Raw genomic sequence first — 25,270 nt, forward strand, 5'->3', positions numbered from 1 at the left:
ATGGACCATGAGTGTGTAACTGGCCTTTTTCTTCCTACCATGTACTTGTGTGTTCTGGAGTCAGTCAGCTAGAAAACACTGACCAAGTGCCTTAGGCTTCCACGCCATAGTGTGCATTTCATGTACACAGTAAAGCATGAAGGCTGGCACTAAACTTAGCTAATGATCCGGTGTTCCGTGTGAATGACAGAACACAGGATAAACCTGATGACACCACCACTTTATTTTGAGCTAAATCCTCATTTACGTGAGAAGAACAGGACAGGTTTCACCACTGCCTCCTTTGGCAACTTGGGTGGTGGTGTTCCCACCGAGTTTATAGCTGCAAAGATAGGTCTTTTCTCATCTTTATGTATAAACAGGTACCAGTTTTGATTTTATTTAATCATTTCATACATTAACATACATGACACATCAAAATGAGAAATGCACAATTTAACCGTTCAACAGCTGGCCTTCAAAAGAACACTATATTCATATTAAACATTTACAGTCTTTCCATCTAACTTTACACGTCCTAAATCATTTTCCAGCATTTCTCACATAGAAGTCTAGTTTTGCTCTTTAAAATCACCATCTGTATCACCCCTAGTAGATGCCAGGGTTTCCCCGATTACATGCTGAAGAGAGCCAGCCACCTGAAGACACCCAAGCAGCTCCGGAGCCCGCCTCCGAGGCCACCCCTTCGCCTCGCAGTCTCGGTTCCAAGAACTGATTATCTGACACTAGTGAACCAGCACTAAAGGCTGTAGGGTGTGACTACATCACAGTTCCAGAAGGAAGGGGACCATGGCCAAGAGAAGCCCTAAATGACAGAAGCTCATTAAAACCAAGTCCCCCAAACCTCCTGAAACATCCTTAGCAAGGAGCTCCTGCTTTCCTTCAACATGCTTTGGATATGACCGCATTCTGGAAGTGGTGAACTGTTACACGTTTGGTGTGTGTGCACGTAACGTCAATTACTGTGTGAAACAAGAATGTCTGATTAAAGATTTCAATGTATATAATTAAATCATTGACCAGCACTTTCCCAGTATCATAACAGCGCGGCTGACCCTCTTCTGCCTTCACTTTACACCCCATCATAGTACATTATTTGTGCACAGCTAGTGATGTCTGTGCGGCTCATCATCCCATGACCAAGTTGGTCTGTGTTGAGTCATATCATTCTCTGCTGGTTTTAGAAGTCACCATAGGAAACATGAAGTCACATCCTGGTCAAAAAACTGTCCATTTCTCAAACAGAAAAACCTGAGATACGAGGCAGCAACTAGCGACACTTACGGGAAGGGAAAGAACAATGACAACACCCGCCCAGCCCCACCCCCACCCCCAAAAAGCTGCTGTCGTGAATTAAGGCTTCAAAGACGACCCACATTGTAGCTGATAAAACTCAAGCCAGGAGGCTGTTTGCAGGCAGATCTGCACTATCACTTGTGTACTTGTTCCAATGACCTCCTATGTTCAGCTGCCAGGACCGATTCCATACCGTGATTGTAAGTTGAGGACTTGCTCTCGCTCCATTTTGATGTGCCCTTTCCACTGAAGACGCGCCGGCCAGCGTTTCCGGAAACAGCTTGGCCATGGCTTTGCACTCTACTCACAGTGGCTGATCCAAACTCAGTGGTCTTCTCAGCTTTCTCAACAGTTTTATTCTGAATATTCCTTCCTCACTAAAGTCTCTCTCAGCCCTACTAGTAAATTCGAAAGTCTGAGGCAATTACAGAAACACCAGCCCCATCGCATGCCGAGGGGATAAAAGCCGCTAAGGAAATAGGTTTCCTGCTTCTCCTCAGCAATTTATACCTTTCTTAACCTTCCCATACTTTACCTCCCTAGGTAGTTTCCTATAAAATTCTGCCATATTGTTACATTTTACCAACTGTATCCATGCAGTGAAGCAGAAAGGGCAAACACATCTACTTTGGCTGAGAACTTGAAGGTACTGCTGGTCTGCTACCACCCAAATAAATTCACATCTGGCTTGAAACCAAGTTCATCTTTATATTTAAAGGACTGACAATCCCATTCTAAATAATTCTTTGATTTACAAAGAGGGAGGTAGACTTGTTAGCCTCCCAACCTTAGCTTAAATCATGATTACCAGGTTCCTGGCAGTTCAGCTGAATCCTAGACAGTTCCCTTCTCTTCATAAAGCTGAGAAGAAGAAAAAAAATTACCTCCATCCAGGCCCACTGGAATTTTGTGCATAGACAGTTTGAATTGGTCTGAAAAGCGTGACTAGCTACCTACCTATTCACAATGCCTAGAAAACGGGCTACCGACATGGTAGTGGTCAAAGCCCCGACTTTGCTGTCTGAGGTACTGGGTTTGCTCTAAGGTAGACCTTGGCAAGGCCCCTAATGGTCCGTCCAGCAGAGTGATGCTCGCGTCCCTCGGCTGTCAGGTGAGCATGGCTTTGTGAATCAGCTTTGGATAGGATCATTTCTCTTGGATTTCCCACTAGGCTCTGTCCCTAACAGGGTCTACCTACCTGACCCCCAAGCTGGCTCAGTCTCAGCGCTAAGGTATACTATGGAAGGGACCGGACAAAGACGAATATTTGAGATCTCTTAGTAGCACAGCGTGAAAATGGTAGGGGATTTTGTCCTCCAACACCAAATACACTTGCTTTTTTAAGAACAAGAGGATGTGTAATTCACTGAATAAAATGGTTTCCTCTGTCTAGGGGGGATTCTAGCATCTGCTCTTCCATTTTTGTTGAGAGAAATATTAGCTGATCTCTCAAATGCAGATGTTAAGAGAGTAACAACTGGGTCGATCCACCTGTTGCTTTTACACCATAGCTCCATTTTCCAAAAATATATATGTATGTACATATATATATTTCAGATTTACAGGGAATTTTTTTGTGAACGAGAAAAAAAAATTGTCTATAGAAGTCACAAGTGTTTTTCTTCTCAGGAGACCTCAATGATTTCCATGCTGCCCGAAAAGCTGGACTGACTGCCCACTTTCCCCAGCTCTTCCCGTGACCTGTTCTCCGACATGATGCTCTCTCCAAATTCCATTTGGCAGCTTCTGCGTTTAAACTGCTTTTCAAAGGGGCTCTCTTCATGCCAGCTCCGCCGTGAGTCAGCTCTGTCACTTGGCTTCTGCCGCCTGCGCACAGAATAGACTTGGTCCCCGCAAGTGGGCAGCTGGCTGCAGCTGTAGGCAGAGTAACTGGCACTGCCTCCGTAGATGGCTGAGGCAGAGTAGAAGTGTGAGGACTCTGTGGCAAAATACCAGCTGCTGGTGAGGGAAGGGGTAGAGGTCTGGGGGGCCAAGATATCCGAGTGCCAGCCCTTAAGGCCCAGGCCAGCAGACTTCGTGAGGTGCTGCTGGCTGGTGGACAGGCCGAAAAGGAAGCTGGTGTGGTAATTGTCCTCCACACTCCCACTTCGATGCAGTGGAGATAAAAGGGACCTCTGGGTGGTGCCACCGCTGCTGGTTCTGACCGAGTGCAATCGCTTGCTCTGGCTGTCTGAAGGCCTGGTGGTCTGCGGCTTCTTGGGGATGCTGGCTTCCTCCTTATCAGGACTGGTTTCAGGAGTCTGCTCCGATAGTTCCTGCACAGGGGAGAACTGGCATAGTTTGTTGGTCCCGTCCAGAGTAGTGGAAGGTTTGTAGTATTCCAAAGCATCTTCTGATGAGGAGAAGCCATGTAAGGACGCTGCCATGCTGGCGGAATATGAAACTGATTTGATATCCAGAGAGAAGGAACGCTTGAGCTTATTGCTGTCTTCCAGCCTGTCTGTGGACAGGTGCAGCCCACTGAGCGCCTGTACCAGCGGGCTGTCCTCTAACAGCGACGGCTGCACGCTGGGCACACTGGTGGGATGCACGGGCCTTTGCCCTGCTGCCTCTGAGGTAGCAGAGTCGGCACAGGGTGGACAGAGGGGCGTCTCGCTTTTCTGTCCACCCTCTGAGACAGCAGGGACGGGGTCATTTGGCTTCTCCAGGTGCAGCAGCTTGAGTTTGCTCTTTGGCCCTGATGCTCCTGTCTGGTTCTTAATCTTCTTCTCATAGTCCAGGAGTTGGCCCAGAAAATTGAAGTTTGGAGATATAGTAGGTCTTTTTTCTTTCACAAATCTACAGAGAGAGGAAAAAACAAAAACCCGAATTTCATAATTACACTTTATCTGATGAATATTAAGTGAATAAATGAGATAGGGAATTATCAGGCAGACCTCAAAAACTTTGAAAGGTGATTGGTTTAAAAGTTCAGGGAGACGCCTCAAGGTGGAGAATACAAAGGCCCGAGGCACTGGGAAGGCTCTGCACGCATCCCTGGGGTACGCGGGAAAGAGGCAGCTGGGCCCCAGAGGCTCTAGTTTTTGCCTCATTTTCAAGGGCCCAGGGCTCCCAATGCAGCTGATAAGAGATGATATGGGGTTTTGTTGGTGGTGGTCTTTAAGAGACAGGGTCTTGTTCTGTCACCCAGACTGGAGTGCAGTGGCATGATCATAGCTCACTGCAGCCTCAAATTCCCAGGCACATGCAGTCCTCCCGCCTCAGCCTCCTGAGTGGCTGGAATTACAGGACTACATGCTTGGCTAATTTTAATTTTTAAAGTTTCTTTTGTAGAGAAAGGGTCTCAGTGTGTTGCCCAGGCTGGTCTTGAACTCCTGGGCTCAAGTGATTCTCCCACCTTGGCCTCCCAAAGTGCTGGGATTACAGGTGTGAGCCACTGTGCCTGGCCAAGAGATGATTATTCACCACCAAGGACAGCCCTGACACACACACCAGTGCTACCAACAAAAGTACAGTGTAACAGCCACTCTCCTTCAATTTCCAATGTCATCCCCTCTCAAAGTCACCAGTCACTTCTCAAGACAGTTCACATTTTAAATTTAATGACAAAAAGAAAATGGTATCAGATGATCAAAGTATCAAAGCAACACTTCTTTTTATAGTCAACAAGACAGAATAACCACGACAAAGTGGTCTCTGTGTGCTAAGCACTATGCTTATGCACTGAATCATCATTTAATCCTCAAAACTACCCTATCATCAGGTGGGTGTCATTATCCCCATCAAATAGCTAGCTACACAGAGTCCTTAAGTGACTTGCCCAAAATCACACAGCTACTAAATGACGGTGCTGGATTCAAAACCAGGCTGGTCAAATATCTGGGTCCACTTTTGTAACCACCATGTTAAAAAAGATTCATCAAAGGATGAAAACTAATACTAGATGGCTTTCATGTTTCATGGAGGAAATAAAGACTCAGAGATAACAGACAAATTCTTCAGCAGCCCCTGCGCCTCATGGATACTTTTCAGGTGATGCAGGAGTAGAACTACACTGAAGATCTGCATTTGAATAAGGAACAAGAAAAACAAAAAGTAAACGTGGAAATCAAGTAACCTAAGCAAATTCACAAAAATAGAAATAACTGGCTCAAGAATAACTAGTGTAAATGTAGGGTCCTCATAATGAGACTTCATAGCGTGATATAAGGGTGACTTTTCTTCTGATTTCTAAATGGAGCAGGAGGACTTCAGGGAGGCCTGAACGGGGGCATGAGAGCTCATGCGGATGACCAGAGGACCCATCTCCTCCAGGCTCCTGACTTACGTGGGATGGTGTTTGGGCAGCTCATTTCTGTTTTCCAAACTTTCCAATTTGAGGAAAAACAAATGCAACTGTTAAATCAGGCCTGCCGCATAAGTCTCTCTATTTTTGATTCCTGATCAGATAACAATGAACCATCTCTACCCAACGAGACATGCAGGGGAATCAGATTCATCAGAGACTGGAGGCAACCCAGTCAAAATCACACACACACACAACCTGGCCGACTCTAGAATGTGGGGCATTTTACTGAAGAATGGAGTCTGACAGTTATCTGGTTCATATGTGCATGTATTAGGCTTTTTCTTCCCAGCAATCCAAAGTGCGAAGCAGAACAGAGACTCTGCAGTGAGCATTCCATTACAGCTTCCCCCTCATAGGCACATTTACACCAAGGATACTTTTGCATTTAGGGAAAGCCATAAACTCATGTAACAGGATAGAGATCTCTGCCTGCATCTGTTGTTCCTTAAACATAAAAAGTGGCTGAGGATGAATCTGACACATGTGAGGGCAGAATTAATGCTAAACAGTAAAACAGCATTCTTTTCCAATCTTCACAAGATCATTAAAAAATCCACAGTAACCTGTAAAAAGTGTGACTAAAATAATCATGACCTGCTTTACTTTGGTTACCCATCCTCATAATTCTTTATGTTTCAGGTCCAATGAAAAGCCAGTCACAGAAGACACTTTCCTGCCCTCACCTGTAAGCTTCATCTAAAGACATGTCCATCCTCTTCATGATGTAGGCAATAGCGATGGTGGCAGAGCGGGAGATCCCAGCTAAACAGTGCACTAGGACACATCCATTGGAGGCTTTTGCTTTCTCTGTATGAGTCAAATGCAAGAAAGGTCACTACTAACCATTTTGTTCAGCAGTGAAATCTTGTTTCCATTTACTTACTCAATGTCTTCCACCTGAAAACCTCTACGCAAATCTCCTCTGTGTACATCATATTTATCCTTGCAAAATTCTTTTCAGGAGATAGGGGAAGGTAATTCCCTCACCACTGACCCCAGCAGGACAACTGGGGTCCAAAACTATTTGTTAATAAGCAATCTGTTAATAAGCTATTACTAACTCGGGTTTCCTGGCTTATGTTAGTAATTTCCCCTAAGATATGGGTAATGTTTAATTTATTCCTGTTATGTGACATTTCAAATTTTTCCCTGATTACATAAGAGATATAATTACATTTATTAATATTATTACTACTATTTTGAGATAGTCTTGCTCTGTCGCCCAGGCTGGAGTGCAGTGGTGTGATGTCGGATCACTGCAATCTCCGCCTCCTGGATTCAAGTGATTCTCCTGCCTCAGCCTCCAGAGTAGCTGGGATTACAGGTGTGCACCACCATGCCTTGCTAATTTTTGTATTTTTAGTGGAGTCGGGGTTTCACCATGTTGGGCAGGCTGGTCTCTAACTCCTGGCCTCAAGTGATCCATCCACCTCAGCCTCCCAAAGTGCTGGGATTACAGGCGTGAGCCAATGCCCCTGGCCTCCTTATTTTTCTTCAGACAACTTTTCTGTATGTCATAAAATGGCTCAACTTTATTTATTAAATTTTAGAAGAAAACCTTGTATATGCTATGAATCAGGTTTAGCCATTCACTTTAATGAGATCCAAGAGAACTTTTATCCCTTCCTTGATACCCAGGAGGTATTGTCTTTATTGCATTACCTCAATTCCCCACACCATGGTGGAAGGACTCATGGACACTTGTTAGAACCAAAGAACCAGGGAAATCCAGGCAGTGCTGCCATCTCTCACTGCTGAGGGGCTTAACAGTACGTACATGTGGCAGGGGATGAGGTTATTCCACACAGCCTGGAAGCTACTAACATTTTGGCCAGTTCCATGACTACCTTAATTCTAAATAATTACATGTGTGCTCAGTCATGAAGCTGAATTCTCCCTTTTCATTCTTGGTAGATACTACCAAACGTCTACTGAACCTTCTGTTAAAATTCTTACGATTCACAGATATGCAATGAATCTTGCTTTGGCAGCTAAATAATACAAAGCTCTTCAATCTCACTGCCTATGTTATAAATATACATAACTTATATAAACTTATAAGTTTCTAGTGCAATGATTATTATATATAACAATTATTCATCATATATAAAGCAACATAGAGGTTTTGGGTAGTATATGAATAATCAAGCAGCAAGCAGCTTCCTTCTAGATAGGGAAACCAAACACAATAAAACAATAACAAATGAATACCAAGCAACACTCAAAGAATTGTATGCTATACAAATAAGAACATAGAAACTCATGTACACAGTCTCATGCCTTCCTGTGCCTCCAGCGTCCCCTTCCTTCTCAGCTATCATTTATCCCACGTTACTCTCAGTGTTTCCTTCCCCTTCTGCCCCGCTGCTAAGAAGCTCAAAGCTAAGGTTTCTACTCAATTTCAATAGGAAGTAGCGATTCAGATTTTTTGTCAGTTACTGTACATTTCCTAGCCCCTTATTACTTGATTATTGCTCCTTTATCTCATTTTAATGAGTATGTGTGAGAATATGTGTATCTTTTGGTTCTAACCTATTATTGAAAACTGCTTCAAATCCTTACTGGAAGTAGTCTGGGTTTTTGTTTTTTAACGTTGACAATACTCTCTCATTAATTTTAATAATTATCTCGGCCGGGCGTGGTGGCTCACGCCTCTAATCCCAGCACTTTGGGAGGTTGAGGTCAGTGGATCACCTAAGGTCAGGAGTTCAAGACCAGCCTGACCAATATGGTGAAATCCCATCTCTATTAAAAATACAAAAATTAGCTGGGCATGGTGGTGGGCACCTGTAGTCCCAGCTACTCAGGAGGCTGAGACAGGAGAATTGCTTGAATCCAGGAGGTGGAGGTTGCAGTGAGCCAAGACTGCGCCACTCACTCTAGCCTGGGCGACAGAGCGAGACTCCGTCTCAAAAAAAAAAATAAAAATAAAAAAATAAATAAAATACTCTCAAAAACTAGATTATAAGGACCCAGAAGGATCTTGCTTGCTTCTAACAATCCCCCAAAAGATTTAACACTAGGCACATAGTAGGCATCTAGCTGATACTGGCTGATACATATTTTTAAAGCGATTTTAATAAAAAATAAGGCTGGAAGGAAATAAAACAATGACAGTAACATGTGTTACAACGTTGAGGTTATAGGTTTCCTTTTCTCTGTTTTTCAAATTTTCTGCAATGTGCTTACAACTGTTTTTATAACCACAAGTCTTTTGATGACGTCTTTTAAAAATGAAAAAAACAAGTGATTATACTGGAGTTGAGGTTCATCAGCACGCATCTTGGGAGACATGAGCCCTAAACTGTGTCTTCAAGCAAAGGAATACACACAGACCTGGCAGAGAGGAGAAGGGAAATGTGTGCAAGAAAGCCCTGTGGTGGGACTGAGCAAAGTGCTCAGAAAACATCCTGCCTTGGAGAAGTAACCAGAGAGAAGGTTTCAAAGGCGGGAAGCAGGTGTTGGAGGGTGTTGGGAATGTTAGGCTAAGGGCTACATTTCTTTTCTGAGACAGGGTCTCACTCTGTTCACCCAGGCTGGTGTGCCATGGTGCAAACATAGCTCACTGTAACTATGAACTCCTAGGCTCAAGCAATCCTCCTGCCTCAGCCTCCCAGCTAGGACTACAGGTGCACACCACCATGCCTGGCTAATTAAAAAAATTTTTTTATAGAGACAGGATCTTGCTATGTTGACTAGGCTGGTGTCAAACTCCTGGCCTCAAGCAATCCTCCCGCCTCCGCTTCCCAGAGTGCTGTGATTACACACGCTGCACATGGCCAAGGCTACCTTTTTAATGTACAAAACTAAGGAGCCTCTTCAGGTTTCTGAATAAAGAACAAGAAGGCAATGATGATGAAAACTGGAAACGGGCAGGTAGCCATTACTGAAATTAAGGCTAAAATCTAGGTTAACAAAGGGGAGAGAGAACTGCACATGAAAAGGGCAAAGATGTAGTGAGGATGGGAAGTTACAAAGGCTAAAAAGAAGGAAGTCATAACTAAGAGGGGTTACAGAGTCCAGCTCAAAGGACAGAAAAAAGGAGAAACTTCAGGTAACAATTTTTAAAATATTTATTAACAGCCAATTGTGAGTCTGGTACTTTACAAGGTGTTCAATGCACATAACGTTGTCTATTTTACTTATTTTTATTTTCTCTTTTTGGTTTACTTTTTTTCTTTTTTTTTTTTCATTTTACATTATCTATTTTAATCCTCGCAGTATTCCTATAAGGTAGGTATATTATCTTCAGTTTCCAGATCAAGAAACTGAAATGCACAGAAGTTTGAAGTAACTTACTCAAACCACTTCACTTAATAACCAGGGTAGGAAGGACTCAAATACAGACAGTTTGCCTCCAAAATACATGGTCCTAATCACCTCTCTATGTTGTGTCCATGCAGTCACGAGTTGGGCATGGGAGAGCTGGAGCAAGAGCCCAGGAGACAGTGAAGAGGAAGCAAGAGGCTGTATACACAGCTGGGTTTGGGGGCACCTCATGAGTATCCCATAATACAAATGGGCAAACTCTGTTACTAGCACATTAACTAAAAAGAAAGACAAAACTCCACATAAACCTGAGTCCCTCCAGCAAACCCGGAGACTTACCAGAATCTAATCTAATCTAACAAAAAGAAAAGAAAAAATCCCTATGAGCCTGTAAGTCATTAAGGGGGTACATCATACTAACCATGGCTTAAAACGCCATGGAGGAGAGGACTAGCAATTATAGTGAATACGGGCTGAATTCAAAAAGTAGCCTGGAGATTTTGCCTTGAATTACTTGGGTGGGATAAGGATGATGGCTCTAATAGGACCAAGCAAATGAAATACTGGTAAGTATTTGCAGATATTACAAATACATTATAGTATGTGTTTTGTGTGCATGTGTTTAACCAAGTTACAAAGCAGTTAAAGTTCTTTTGTATGAATGAAAGTGACATGATGACCCCAGTATCTCTCATTAAAGGAGAAAATAAGTTGGGAGCAAACTTATTCATATTCTCTCTTCTCTTCTAACTCTTTTCTACTAAACTTTAAACTTTTTCTCCTAAAGCCTACATATTGTCATGACTTAAGAAAACCATGTTCTTTTCTAGATAGATTTTGAAATCTGATTTTTAGCTGAAATTAGAGCCAGTGTCTCTGGATCAATGTGACATGCAATGGGAACGTTAACCATAACTGGTTTTGTTTTTTTTTTTTGAGACAAAGTCTCACTCTGTTGCCAAGGGTGGAGTGCAATGGCGTGGTCTCAGCTCACTGCAACCTCCGCCTCCCAGGTTCAAGAGATTTTCCTGCCTCAGCCTCCCAAGTAGCTAGGATTACAGGTGCCTGCCAGAACACCCAGCTAATTTTTATATGTTTAGTAGAGACATGTTGGCCACACTGTCGCAAACTCCAGCAACCTCAGGTGATCCCCCCATCTTGGCCTCCCAAAGTGCTGGGATTACAGGCATAAGCCACCACTCCCGGCCAATTGTTATTTTTAAAGAGGCAAAAACTGAATGATTTGCTGAATGTTGTTTAGAAGTACAATGGGAGGGTGTGTGTGAACTTGTGGGGGTTTGTGATTTATTTATTTTTTTTTTTTAATTTTTTTTTTTTTGAGATAGAGTCTCATTCTGTTGCCCCGGCTGGAGTGGAGTGACACGATCTTGGCTCACTGCAACCTCTGCCTCCTGGATTCAAGCGATTCTCCTGCCTCGGCTTCCCAAGTAGCTGGGACTACAGGCGTGTGCCACTACGGCCAGCTAATTTTTGTATACCGGGTTTCACTATATGTTGGCCAGGCTGGTCTTGAACTCCTGACCTCAGGTGATCCGCCTGCCTTGGCCTCCCAAAGTGCTGGGATTATAGGCGTGAGCCACCTGGCCATTTGTTTGTGATTATTTTAATGTGAACTAAGTCATTTATCTTCACATGTTTCATAGAATGAATCCTAACTGAAGATGAAACCCTCAGAAACCTGGAAATCTTGAAAAAAAGACAAGTGTTTTGGAATTACTCAAAGTTCCAAAAGCATTAAACAGAATATTCCCCTCACAGGTGAAAATTATAGTACGGGGCTTAATACACATATTTTCAATTTTTGTTTTTGAGACAGGGTCTGGCTGTACTGCCCAGGCTGGAGTTCAGTGGCACAATCTTGGCTCACTGTAACCTCCACCTCCCGGTTCAAGCAATCCTCCCACCTCAGCCTCCCAAATAGCTGGGACCACAGGTGCACTGGTAGAGACAGGGTTTTGCTATGTTGCCCAGGCTGGTCTTGAACTCCTGGGTTCAAGTAACTGCTTGCCTTGGCCTCCTAAAGTGCTGGGATTACAGGCATAAACCACTGTGCCTGGCCAATTCCACTTTATTTTTATTTTTTTATTTTTTGAGATGGAATCTTGCTCTGTCACCTAGGCTGGAGTGCAGTGGTGTGATCTCAGCTCACTGCAAGCTCCGTCTCCCGGGTTCACGCCATTCGCCTGCCTCAGCCTCCCAAGTAGCTGGGACTACAGGCGCCCGCCACCACACCACGCTACTTTTTTGTATTTCTAGTAGAGACGGGGTTTCACCGTGTTAGCCAGGATGGTCTCCATCTCCTGACCTCGTGATCCGCCTGCCTTGGCCTCCCAAAGTGCTGGGATTACAGGTGTGAGCCACCACCACGCCTGGCCAATTCCACTTTTTTAAAGGAACTGGTTCTTTTATTTTTAATTATGGTAACCAATTCAGAGTATTTAATTATGGATTAGAGTGCTCAAACTTATGTAACTGGGGAGGAAAAAATTTCTTACATAGGGCCAGGTGCGGTGGCTCACGCCTGTAATCCCAGCACTTTGGGAGGCCGAGGTGGGCGGATCACAAGGTCAGGAGATCAAGACCATCCTGGCTAACACGGTGAAACCCCATCTCTACTAAAAGTACAAAAAATTAGCCGGGCATGGTGGCGGGCGCCTGTAGTCCCAGCTACTCAGGAGGCTGAGGCAGGAGAATGGTGTGAACCCAGGAGGCGGAGCTTGCAGTGAGCTGAGATCCGCGCCACTGCACTCCAGCCTGGGCGACAGGGCGAGACTCCGTCTCAAAAAAAAAAAAAAAAAAAAAATTCTTACATGGAACATCAAGAGTCACACATGTGGTATGTTACTAAGGAGCTAGTAGTGTTTCTCCTCTGCTCAGCCACTGTCCACTAAAGCCACATTCCAAATACACGTCACCAAGTTACCACCCAGCAGATCTGATCCTGTGGCACCAAAATGCCTCCACAGTACCCAGGGGCCAGAGAAGCTCCAGAATTGAACAGGCCCAGGAAGCAGAACAAAGTATGGCACAGAGGAGATACTGTCAAGACCACTGCCAGGGAAGTGACCAAATGAGAGACAGAGAGAGAGAGAGTGTGTGTGTGTGTGTCAACATTCTATTAGATCAAATATTACCTGAAATTACTGGCATGTGGACCCCGGCTTAGACACACTGACATAAAGACTTAAATGTAGTGGGATTTGTTTTCACAAGATTTGACTTTTCTCTGTGGAAAACATAGCAACAAGGCAACAGGGAATATTACCAAAGTTTCCCAAAGGCTTGTATAGGATTTGGAAAAGTTGGAGGAAGAATTTAACCCTAAAAGCTTAACTGATTTTCAAACAGTTGCAAATATATAATTACAGATCCTGTGAAGCTTAACCTTGGTGGTGTTAAATGTTAGCTAGAATGTCACAAGGTCAGTCCTTAGGGACAGTGTGACACACACGTCACCTTGACCACTAGATGAGTAAGCTGCACCACGTGTTATTTTCAGACTTTTGAAATCTCTGAAATAGGCTCCTTTTCTCTAAAGAAAAAAAGGGGGGCTGAGGGGGTCCACCTACACATGAGACGATCACCCACAGGACCTGTAATATTATTTGAGCTACTTACCAATGAAATCTACTGATTTGTCCAACCATGGCAAAATTTTCTCACAAAAGCTGTCATTCACAGGCACACGCAGGAAATGAGACTCAGGGATAAAGTCAGGCTTTGGACAGGTATTGCTGGCATTTAACACATAACCAATCCCATTCTGCTGCATCAGCTCCTATGGAGAGGAAGAGCAGTTAAAGTGACTAATAATATGGTAAACGTGATCATTCTGAAAGAGTGAAGTTTAATGCGATGATAAAAATGCCCAGTTTCCTTGAAATACAACTCATTCAGATCAGTGAAGTCCAAAAACCCAGCAAAATGACATATAGACAAGTTTTAAGAAAAAAAAAAAAATTTAAGAACAACAAAGGCTATTTAAAATAATATGCTGGACGCCCACACATCATTCATATAGTCAAATCTCTATTATCTTCATTACTAGAGAAGTGGAACAAAGAATACAAAAGAAAACAACAGTTTATACGATTTTAGAATATATGGACACACAACATTTTCTTCCCACACAGAACACGCTGGTTCTCTAAGATACAGTTCTAGTCATTCTTCTCACTCTAAATACTCTCTTTGAAGGCTGCACTTATTTATATAGCCTTAATTACCAGTTCTACATGCTGATGGCATGTGTGTGCATGTGTGTGTGTGTGTGTGTGTATCTCCTCTTAAATTTCCAACCTATATCTCCAACTACCTACTGGCTATCAGGATGTTCCACAGGCCCTTCACATTTAAAATGTCAGAAACTAAACATACTCTCTTTCTTCCTGTTCTGCCCCCAACTCCTGCCTCGTCTCTGTAATCCCCAAATTGGTTTAGGGTAATAACATCGACCTAGCCAGCTGAGCTCGAAAATAAAATGGGGCTCCTTTCTCTTCCCCATGACCCTCATCCAAACAGCTGCCAAATCCTTTTGGAATCACCTCTTCCATTGATCCTCTCCTCTCTATACCCATTCACTGCTCAGTAGCCAAGATAACCAAAAAAGTCACCAGGAGCTCCTGAAGTTTGCAGTGGTTTTCTCTCCAAACCATGTTCTGAACAACTAGAGGAATCTCTGTTATGATGAACTCCCGGCTGGGTGCTTTATCCACATTCTTTTCATTTCCTTGAGTCTCATTCCCTGCTCCTGTCCCATACAGCACCCCCAGCATCAAATGTATACCCGTCCTCTGTGCTTCTGTTCACACCGTTCTCGTGCTTAGAAAGCCCTGTCCTCCTTCCGGAAGACACTCTTCCCACTCTTCCTACTTTGTGTAACCTCATCTATGAACTCTTTCCCACTGATGCATAATTAACCATTCAGTTCCCTGTCCTTCCAAAGTACTTTGTTCACACCATTAATTAAGCACCTAGCATAGTGTGTTAACATTAACAGATAATTCTCATCTCCCCTGTTATGTAATGAAGTAATGAGTGAGATCTTGGACCGAGTCTTGTTTTCGCACCTTCAGCCCAGGTATAGAGTTGCACTCAAAACGAATCTGTTCAACTGACATCCATCCACCATTTAGCAGGCAAGCCCACACAAACCTGTTTCATTTAGTCATCCCCCTCCTGACTCTCAGGAGATGTTCCAAGCCTGGAATAATTAGTCTAAGCCATCTTGGTCATTTCTTCCTTCTCTTGGAATACTACCTTTTCTACAAATCTTTTCCAACTACCTGAAAGAAAATTGGCAATTTTCTTCCTATATTATCCTTCCGAAACATGCCAGTTCCCTAATCTCTTCATTTACTACATTTGGCACAATAAATATACTTTATTTTACATAAAAGGTGAACAACGGCCGGGTGCGGTGGCTCATGCCTGTAAATCCCAGCACTTTGGGAGGCCGAGGCAGGTGGATCACCTGAGGTCTGGAGTTCAAGACCAGCCTGACCAACATGGAGAAACCCCATCTCTACTAAAACTACAAAATTATCCAGGTGTGGTGGCACATGCCTGTAGAAGAATCACTTGAACTCAGAAGGCGGAGGTCGTGGTGAGCTGAGATTGCGCCATTGCACTCCAGCCTGGGCAACAAGAGCAAAACTCTGTCTCAAACAAACAAAAACGTGGACAGCATAAATCCAGATTGTGTATGCAACCATCTCTTGTTGAGATGACAATGTCAATAAACAGCTTTTGGAACTAGGTGGATTTCTTAGATTGGCCAACACCCTTCAGATATGCCAGAGCCCAAGTCTTCTGATGGTCTCATGCTTCTGTTAGGTTAACAATCAGGCTACGTAGATCTTAATGGTGTTTACTACAACCTTTAAACTTTTGTACATGTGCAAAGGTTACATTTGTTTTTCTATGTGTGAACCCAAGCTGAGTGTATCTAGTACTATCTGATCAACAACAGGGTACAGGAACTGGTTCAGGATCACCCATGTAAGAACAGAAGTGGGTCACTGGAGTTAAATTAAATCAGCCTTTGAGGACTTTCTCACCAATAGTCCTTTCTACCAATGGTACTACAGATATGTTAAATTAATAGTAAAGGAAATTAGTAATATCCCTATCCACTCAATTCAATAATGAAGATATTACAGAAGTTTCTGAGAAATGAGGTGACTCTAATAGTGTTATATACTGTACACAATCAAAAGACAACAAGAAATTCTAAGAGAAAACATGTTGCAAGTCAATAAGAACTGTCAAAATTGATTTTCCATAGAAAGAATACAACGATGTACACTTCTGACAAGTAACCTTAATAGCCTACATTTTATAGAAATTACAACTTAAACCTATATTAAGTCAAAAAATATTTATTGAGTACCTTTGTTAGAGACCTATTAATTATACAATGACACATGGTACTGATTAAGAAAATGATATCTAACATTTAATGAATGCCTACGATGTGCCAGGTACTGTATTAAGCATTTAAATGGACTGTCTCATTTAATTCTCACAACCACCCTTTGATGTGGGTTCAATTATTGACCTCCTGGGGTCAAGTGATCCTCCTGCCTCAGACTCTTGAGTAGCTGAAACTCCAGGCATGTGCCATGGTTCCCCACAAATTTTTTTAAATTTTTTTGTAGAGACAGAGTCTCACTATATTGCCCAGGCTGCTCTCAAACTCATGGCCTCAAGCGATCCTCCTAACTTGGCCTCCCAAAGTGCTTGGATTACAGGCATGAGCTACTACATGCAGCTAGTAAAATATTTTAAATACAAAATGAACTGAGAAAAAAAATAATTTCAATGGCTTTATTTATAAAATTTTTAGCTTAAAAGATCTATTGATTAAATCTACTATCCAGATGCTACCTGAAAATTTTTTTGGAATAATAAGATGGGACTTGATAAATAAAACAAGCACAATTTTTAAAACAAACAAACCAAAAAAAAAACACAAATCCTTAAATACTAAATATAATTTGGCTACTAAATTAAATATCACAAATAAGTGCCTTCTCATCTGGATTAGTAGTCAGTGGAAAAAGTCAGTTAAGGGGGAAGTCATTAAAAATGATACATACATACTCAAAACATTGTTTTAACTTAAAACAAATAAATGTACATGAACACACTGATTTCTGATGCAGGACCACAGCTTTTTCTTGTCTAGTTTAGCTGACTGGAGTTCCTAAGCAAATCACACCTAAATGCATCTACCACTTACAGTTTTCATTTTTTAAAGAAGAGCAAGAACTTGTAAAGCACTATCAGTGCCAAAGCCTTCTAGATTATAACCGTCCCCCAAATACTTTACAGCTCCCTTATTCCCACCTAATTTGACATATATACATATATATATATATATATGATTCATCTTGTTTGTAATGGTGAAATTGAGATGGAACTATAATTATGAAGAATGAGTCTGATTCTTTTGTGGAATAAGGAGATATATATATATATATATGAAGCAATCTGTCCTTCCTGAATCTTTCCAAAACACCTCACTTAGGTCACAGAAAAACATCTCTCCTCCTTCACATTTCATTGGTGTATATCATATTTTAATTAACATACATAATTATAATAACAAGTCCAGTGGCCTAAACAAGTTCAAGAACAAACACAAATGATTCTTGGTAAGTATGCTATTCAGATGGTGGAGGCAGACGTGCTACAGCAAAGAGCCTACTCATGCAGCAGGCATTCACCTGCCAAAGACATGGGGAAGAGATGAAGTGGAATCTCTGGAGTTGGTTAAGAAAGTTTCTGAAGTTTCATATAACTGTTGTTAGTTTGCTCTCTTGATATTTTTTAGATATATTTTTTTAACAAATTTCCATACAAACAGCTGGGAGGGGATCTTAATTTTTTGTGTTTTTAAGAGAGGGTCCCACCATGTGGTCCAGGCTAACCTCGAACTCCTGGATTTGAGTGATTCTCCCGTCTCAGCCTCCCGAGTAGCAGGGATTATAGGCGTGTGCCACCACACCTGATTGATCTTTTTGTTTGTAATGGTGAAACTAAGATGGAACTATAATTATGAAGAATGATTCTTTTGTGGAATAAGGATTGCTTTTATTTATAGATACGTGTCAATGACTTCTTACTAAATTATAAAGAGATATTTATATAATTCATTCAGTTTAGTTTCAGCATGTTATATAAAACATACACAGCTGAGTATTTACTCTGTCCTACAATTAAACATCACAATCTTTAAGCTTCTAGAGAGCAGTCATCATATGCTGTTAAATATTTAGCTCATCTTTGTGCTAAGTCTGCAAATACACACTTTCTACTGATTAGATAATCCTTCTTCACCGGCCTTCAAAGATCCTTCCAACACCGTGGCCTCACAGTTCTTTGAACTCCTCATCTTGGCCACTCACTCCCATGAGAGCTAGCCTGGTCTCTGTCACTACCAATAACCACAAACCCTCCATAAGCTTGATTTCATGCACCCTACTCTTGGATGACTCTTCCACTTTGCAGCTCACTCTCTCTTACACTACACTACACCCAGAATCTCAACCCCTGCAGGAGGACCTACAGTCTGATGATCTACTAATTGTCTCTGTCCTTCATCCCCATGATGTCTGCCTTCCTTGCCCAGCGTAAATTCTATCATCAGTTATTACAATCACTCCTCTCCTTTTACCCTAACTTCCTCTGCCCTCATCAATTGTTCGTACTCACTTGGCAAGATTACAACCTTAGTTAAATCTAGTTCTCCACCTAGTCAGCACTGCCCATACCACTGAACATGGCCAGAGAAAAACACTCCACAATGCTACCTGATCTCACTTTCAATTCATACTCCTCAGCAATCACTGTATTTCCCCAGTCCATTCACTTTTTCTCTTTCCCATTTGCCATTCTATCCATTTCCCTTTCTCTTCAAACTCCCTCTATGTCCCCACTCATCCTCACTCATAGCTGAAGAACGATCTTGCTTCCTACTACAATGGAAAAATCGAAACAGTCAGAAGCAAATTTTGATAGACTTCCATCACCACATTTACCCATCTCCCAGCAAATGCACCTAGATACTCTGCCTTCCCACCTGTTGTTCTGGATGAACTGTCCACACTCGTAAGGCCAATCCCTCTGCTTGCTAAATAAATTCATCCCCTCTTGCTCAAGAACACAGCTTTGTGATTCTCCTTTCTTCTACATCAATTTTCCACTGCACAGGATCATTCTTCCTACCTGCAATCAAACAAACCACTATTTCTCCCACCTTAAAAATATCTCCTCTCAGCTTCGCTTCTCCCTCCAGTCACTACCCCATATCTTTGCTCCTTCAAAGTCCTTGAAAGAACCCCTCTACTTGGTGTCTCCAACTCCACTCCTCCTGTTATCTCCTGAACCCACTCCATGTAGGCTTTCACCCCCAACACTCTACCAGAACTGCTCCACGATCACCAGGGATAGTGATGCTGCTAAATCCAATGACCAGTTCTGTCTTAATCTTCCTTGACCTAAAGTACTACTTGGCACACTTGACTGCTCCTTCCTCCTGGAAAATACATTGTTTATTTGCCTTCCTGATTATTTGATTTCCTTCCTTCCTCAATATTTACTTCTGAATATTCTTTGTTGGGTCATTCTCAACTCCCCAGACTTTCAGGGTGGGAGTGCTCACGGCTCAATCTTTTTCTCATCTATATTTTGCCTCTTAGTAATTATCTGATCCCCTCTTAAGTACTGTCTGTACGTTAATGACTCCCACCTTTATACCTCCTCCCTCAGGGATCCCCCTGCCCCATTCATACATCCGTCTGTCTACTCAACATCTCCACTTGGAAGTATAACAGGCATTTCGAAAACTCAGCATGTCCAGAACTGACTCCTGCTCTTCCTACAGACTCCATCTCAGTTAACGGCAACTGCATCTCCCAGTCTCCTTGACACCTCTTTTTCACACACCCCTACCATCCAATCCTATTGGCTGTACCTTCAAAATAGAGCCCAAATCCCACCATTACTGCCACCTTGACTCCAATGCACTACCAGGGAGCCTCCTAACCGGCCTTCCTGCTTCTCTCCAGTAGGAAATTCAGCCTGTTTTCAACACAAACGCTAAAGTGATCCTAACAATGTAAGTCAGATTATGTTGCTCCTCTGCTTGGAACCTTCCAATGACTCCCTCTGAACTCTCTTTCTCAGAGTAAAAGCTCCTGTCTTTACAAGGCCTACGTAGAAGTCTTGTATTGTCCGGATCTGCTCCCATTACCTCTCTGACGACACTCTCCCATGCTCACTCTGCTCCAGCCACACTGGCCTCGCTCTTCCTTTAGCATACCACATGTGTTTCGCCTTGGTGGCTTCTTCTGCCTGTACTGCTCTTCCTCCAGGTATTCAAATGGCTCACTCTTTGACCTCCTTGGAGTGTTTGTTCAAATGCCTCTATCTCAATGAGGACTACTTTGATCACCCATTTAATTACAACCAACACCTCACAGGTATTCCCCAGCCCTCTTACCCTGCTTTCTTCATAGCACTCATACTGTACTATACTATGTAATTTACCTATTTATTATGCTTCCTATCAAGTTTCTTTCTCCTAGGATGGAAGCTAATGAAAGCAAAGATTGTTGTCTCATTTACTGGTGTACCCCAGCACCTAGAACACTGTTTGGCACATGGCAGAGGCTCAATAAACATTTGTTGGGTGAATACATGAAGGAACCCTTATCCCTGAAGCTGACTAAAATCAGTATCTAGTAACTGGTTTATTAGCATCTTCTAATGAGAAATCCTCATATGCGTTCCTTGTACATTTTCATTTTACAAGTCACTGTAAAATATCATTAACTTACATTCCATTCATTTCATAATTTATGAGACTATTTTTCCTGGGTTGAAAATTTTAGTTTCTCAAATTCATAAACGGAAGATTTTCTGAGTAAATTAACACAGTAAATTAATCTGTGTTTACTTAATTTTTAAGGACATGTACATTTCATACAAGTTGCCCTGGTTACAAATTAGGATATAACTATTTTGAAAAATAATCACCAAGGGCTTACTACACATCAAGGTACTCTGGGGCATAAAAAAGCAAGTGTTCCCACTGAGGGATGAATAGTCTACTAGCAAATTAAGACAGTTGCACAAATAATGATGATACAAAAAGGTATCCGATGAATATAATGTAGCAGGATAAACAAAATGGCATTGGAAAACAGGAGTAAAAACAAAGGGAAGCATTCTGAGAAGACTATTTATAATGGGAACTAAAACTGTCAGCTGAAGCTCAGATGGCGGTAGAGGCATTCCAGATGGGTATAGAAAATGAATGGGCCGGGCGCGGTGGCTCAAGCCTGTAATCCCAGCACTTTGGGAGGCCGAGACGGGCGGATCACGAGGTCAGGAGATCCAGACCACCCTGGCTAACACGGTGAAACCCCATCTCTACTAAAAAATACAAAAAAAGTTAGCCGGGCGAGGTGGCGGGCGCCTGTAGTCCCAGTTACTCGGGAGGCTGAGGCAGGAGAATGGCATAAACCCGGGAGGTGGAGCTTGCAGTGAGCTGAGATCCGGCCACTGCACTCCAGCCTGGGCGACAGAGCGAGACTCCATCCCAAAAAAAAAAAAAAGAAATGAAGACCAAGGACAGGACAGAAATATCTGGGGTGCACTCACTAGGCGTGTCCAGACATTGAAAGAGGATGAGCAGAGGAAGAGAACAGGAGAGGTAAGAACTAAAAAGGTGGTATTAGGTCCTAGAGGAGTCTTAAATATCAAGCTAAAGAGTTTTACCGCCAAGCTACAGAACTTTATCAAATGCCATACTGAGAAGACTGATCGATTTACTAAAAGCAAACTCCTAAAGGATCTCTTCTTATAAACAATTCATTAGTGGTTAGTGTGGAATCTCAGTGTGGCAGGGAATAAAGCAAAGTACATGGGTAGTGGCCCCAGAAAAACCAGAGCACAGCCCAGCGCATTACCACTCATCGCCTGGGGTGATCTTGGGAAGGTTACCTAACCTCCGGTAGCTTTAATTTCCTCACCTGTAAAATAGGGCTAATGATGTGTATTTTGTAAAGCCAGTATGAGGACACATAATATAGAGTCTCCTAAAATGTTAGCTCTCTTATTTTACCTTAAAAATTGCTTGTAAATTGTATGGTATGTGAATTATATCTCAATAAAGCCATTACAAAAAAAAAGAAAAAAGCCCATGATGTGTATTTTTCACTAATCCAAACTATCCTTTCTCCTAATCGGTGTGAAGTAGGGAAATTACACTGAATACAGCAGGTGAGGTTCATCTACAAAGTGGAAGACATAACCCCCCGACGGACTTAAAAAAATGATTCTACTTTCAACACACAGTTGAGTAAACTTTCAAAAATGATTATCTGTGAATCAAGAAAAACTTAATTTTATCACTATGATTTCCATTCACAACTTTTCTCCCTTTAAGACTTTCTCTCTCCTAACCCTGAAATAAACTTTCTCCTGTAGTCGGAATAATTTCTAAATATGAGTTCTATGATCTGTTGATGCAGACTGTGAAGTAATATAGAGAGAACAGATTAATATATGTCCTTAATGAAACTGCTCTGTTTGGTCAAATTCTCTATGTTCAGTGAGGCTGAGGACAGAGATCTCATTAAATAACCACAGGCACTGCAATTCTAGATAAAAGAATTGTAATTTTTCTTTCCGAAGTCAATTCCATGACTAATTTTGCATGTGCCCACCCATTTGACTTCAAAACTGGCCTCAAGTCCTATTAACTCCATCAAGCCTTCTTCAAACAACAAAACGTACTGTATCCACTACTCACCCTGGTATGCTACATAGTCTACCCTAAGATGACAGTGACAAGTGTCCCTATAAACCAGGAACTGTGCTTGGCATATGCCATTTCATTTGAATGTTACATGAACACCAGGAGGCCAGAGTTATAATGGCATGTAGGTAAAGAGACTGAGATGCAGTAACAGCTAAAGTGATACAGCTGGTAAGGTGGAGAACTGGGATGCAAAACTGTCCACCCCCAAAGTTGGCTCTCAACCATCATGCCGTGCTGCCTCTGTGTTGGGAGGGACACTGTAGTCACCTTGTCATGTGGATTGTTGTTTAATGAATAGGTCTTGCCTAACCAACCCACTTGAACACTGTATGGTGTTCTACACACAGTGACATAATAGACATTGAAGAAATATTTTACCGATTATTTTGACAGCCTTTTGTGTTCCTAGATCATATATTTCCACTGGAAACCCTGAAAGCATTCTTAGCCTATATTGTGTTTAGGCTATTTGTTGCCTAACTCTTCTAAGAAAACAACAGAGAAAGGAGCAGTCTTCCTACTCCACACCAAGGAGAATAAGAAAGCCTAGGAAAACCAATTTTGCATGTTAAGAGGCTGAAATAAGAAGCTACACAAAGAATGTTGACAGCAGATTATTGAAATGGGGAAGGAACGGGCAACAGAGCTCCTTTAGAAAAGAAGCTGCAAGGCCAGGCGCGGTGGCTCACGCTTGTAATCCCAGCACTTTGGGAGGCCGAGGCAGGTGGATCACCTGAGGTCGGGAGTTCAAGACCAGCCTGACCAACATGGAGAAACCCCGTCTCTACTAAAAATACAAAATTAGCTGGGGTGGTGGCACATGCCTGTAATCCCAGCTACTCGGGAGGCTGAGGCAGGAGAATCGCTTGAACCCGGGAGGCGGAAGTTGTGGTGAGCCGAGATCGCGCCATTGCACTCCAGCCTGGGCAAAAAGAGCAAAACTCTGTCTCAAAAAAAAAAAAAAAAAAAAAAAAGCTGCAGTGGTTCACCTCAGATACAGTTCTGCTTAGTAACTACTCCCGACAGGTAATTCTGTCATACACTGCATATATTTAAATAGGAACAGAAGTCTGCATTTGAAATTGTAACTCATATGAGAGAAAAGCAATCAAGAACTTTTGTCTTTCACAGAATAACCAGAGATTCTTTCTCAAATCCCACTCATTTCAAATATGAACTGGGCATCAGCAGATGACTTTCATTTAGTACAATAAGCTGCTCCCATTTCAGCGCTAGTATAAAAACTAGAGGATGAAAGAACACACTCCGAGAAACAAAAGTACAGTGTGAGGGAAAAGGAAAATAAAAGTATGTTTTTGGTACCAATGACTTCTTATGGTCTTCTACAAAAGAACCATGTCTTTAAATCATCAGTAAAAATTAATACATGCTGAGACCTAATACTGTCCAATAAGGTAGCCACAAGCCTGGCCACTGAGCACCTAAAATGTGACTACTCCAAATTGAGATGTGCTGTAAGTATAAAATACACACCAGATTTTAAAGACTCAGTACAAAAAGAGAACGCAAAATATCTCAATAATTTTGTATACTGATTGCATGCTGAAATATTATTTGAGATATATTAGGTTAAATATGTTATTATTAAACATTAAAATTAACTTTGCCTGTTTCTTTTAAAGGACACTGGAAAAATTTAAATTATGTATGTGACTTGCATTATATTTCTGTTGGATGGTACTGGTATAGACGATGTTGCAGAAAAAGCAGGGAAAGAAATTCTCAATTGTGACTCAATAGACTTAAGATTTGTCAGCCCTTCATAACAACCTGCTATAGAGAATTCCTTTTTCCAGAAGATGGGCATGTTTGGCGTAACATAAGCATGGGACTGAAAATTACAGCAGCCTGGGTTTACATTTGATCTGTGCCACTGACCAGCTCTGAAGTCAATGACATAATCTCAGGTAAGTGACTTAGCTCAGAGCAAAACGTATCTCCTAATCCTATTATGAGGGTTAACTGCAATAATATAAAAAGCCCAGCATTTTAAATGGGAAACATGATCCTCCCAAGAAAATTTCTGTGACATGCTTTCAACATATTTTGGTGGCACTTCATTAAAAAAAAAAAAAAAAAAAGACTAATAGGCCGGGCACGGTGGCTCACACCTGTAATCCCAGCACTTTGGGAGGCTGAGGCGGGTGGATCACGACGTCAGAAGATCAAGACCATCCTGGCCAACATGGTGAAACCCCATCTCTATTAAAAATACAAAAATTAGCTGGGCATGGTGGCGGGTGCCTGTAGTCTCAGCTGCTGGGGAGGCTGAGGCAGGAGAATCACTTGAACACGGGAGGGGGAGCTTGCAGTGAGCCAAGATCACTGCACTCCAGCCTGGGCAACAGTGCGAAGCACCGTCTCAAAGAAACAAAACAAAACACGACTAATAACATTAGTGGTCTCGTGGTTACTGTTTGTAAAGACTTTAACTTCAGAATTTTCATAAAAAGAACTGTACTGTTAGGGCAGATTATAAAATGTTCATCTTTGGAGATTTTTTTTTTTTTTTTTTTTTTTTA

The 25,270-nt window shown here is 42.1% G+C and overlaps 1 protein-coding gene across 1 annotated transcript in view; it reads right to left on the reverse strand.

Moving 5' to 3' along the window:
- Nucleotides 1–347: 347 nt before the first annotated feature.
- Nucleotides 348–25,270, reverse strand: part of DUSP16 (dual specificity phosphatase 16) — a 92,429-nt gene continuing 67,506 nt past the window's right edge. The window contains exons 5-7 of the mRNA XM_025402177.1: nucleotides 13,514–13,673; nucleotides 6,289–6,412; nucleotides 348–4,095 (exon numbers count right to left, since the gene is read on the reverse strand). Of these exons, the coding sequence (XP_025257962.1) occupies nucleotides 2,922–4,095; nucleotides 6,289–6,412; nucleotides 13,514–13,673 (1,458 nt within the window). The 3' untranslated portion in view covers nucleotides 348–2,921. The remainder of the gene's footprint in view (nucleotides 4,096–6,288; nucleotides 6,413–13,513; nucleotides 13,674–25,270) is intronic.

The sequence above is a fragment of the Theropithecus gelada genome, chromosome 11, assembly GCF_003255815.1.
Source record: "Theropithecus gelada isolate Dixy chromosome 11, Tgel_1.0, whole genome shotgun sequence".
In the NCBI taxonomy this organism is placed as follows: domain Eukaryota; kingdom Metazoa; phylum Chordata; class Mammalia; order Primates; family Cercopithecidae; genus Theropithecus; species Theropithecus gelada.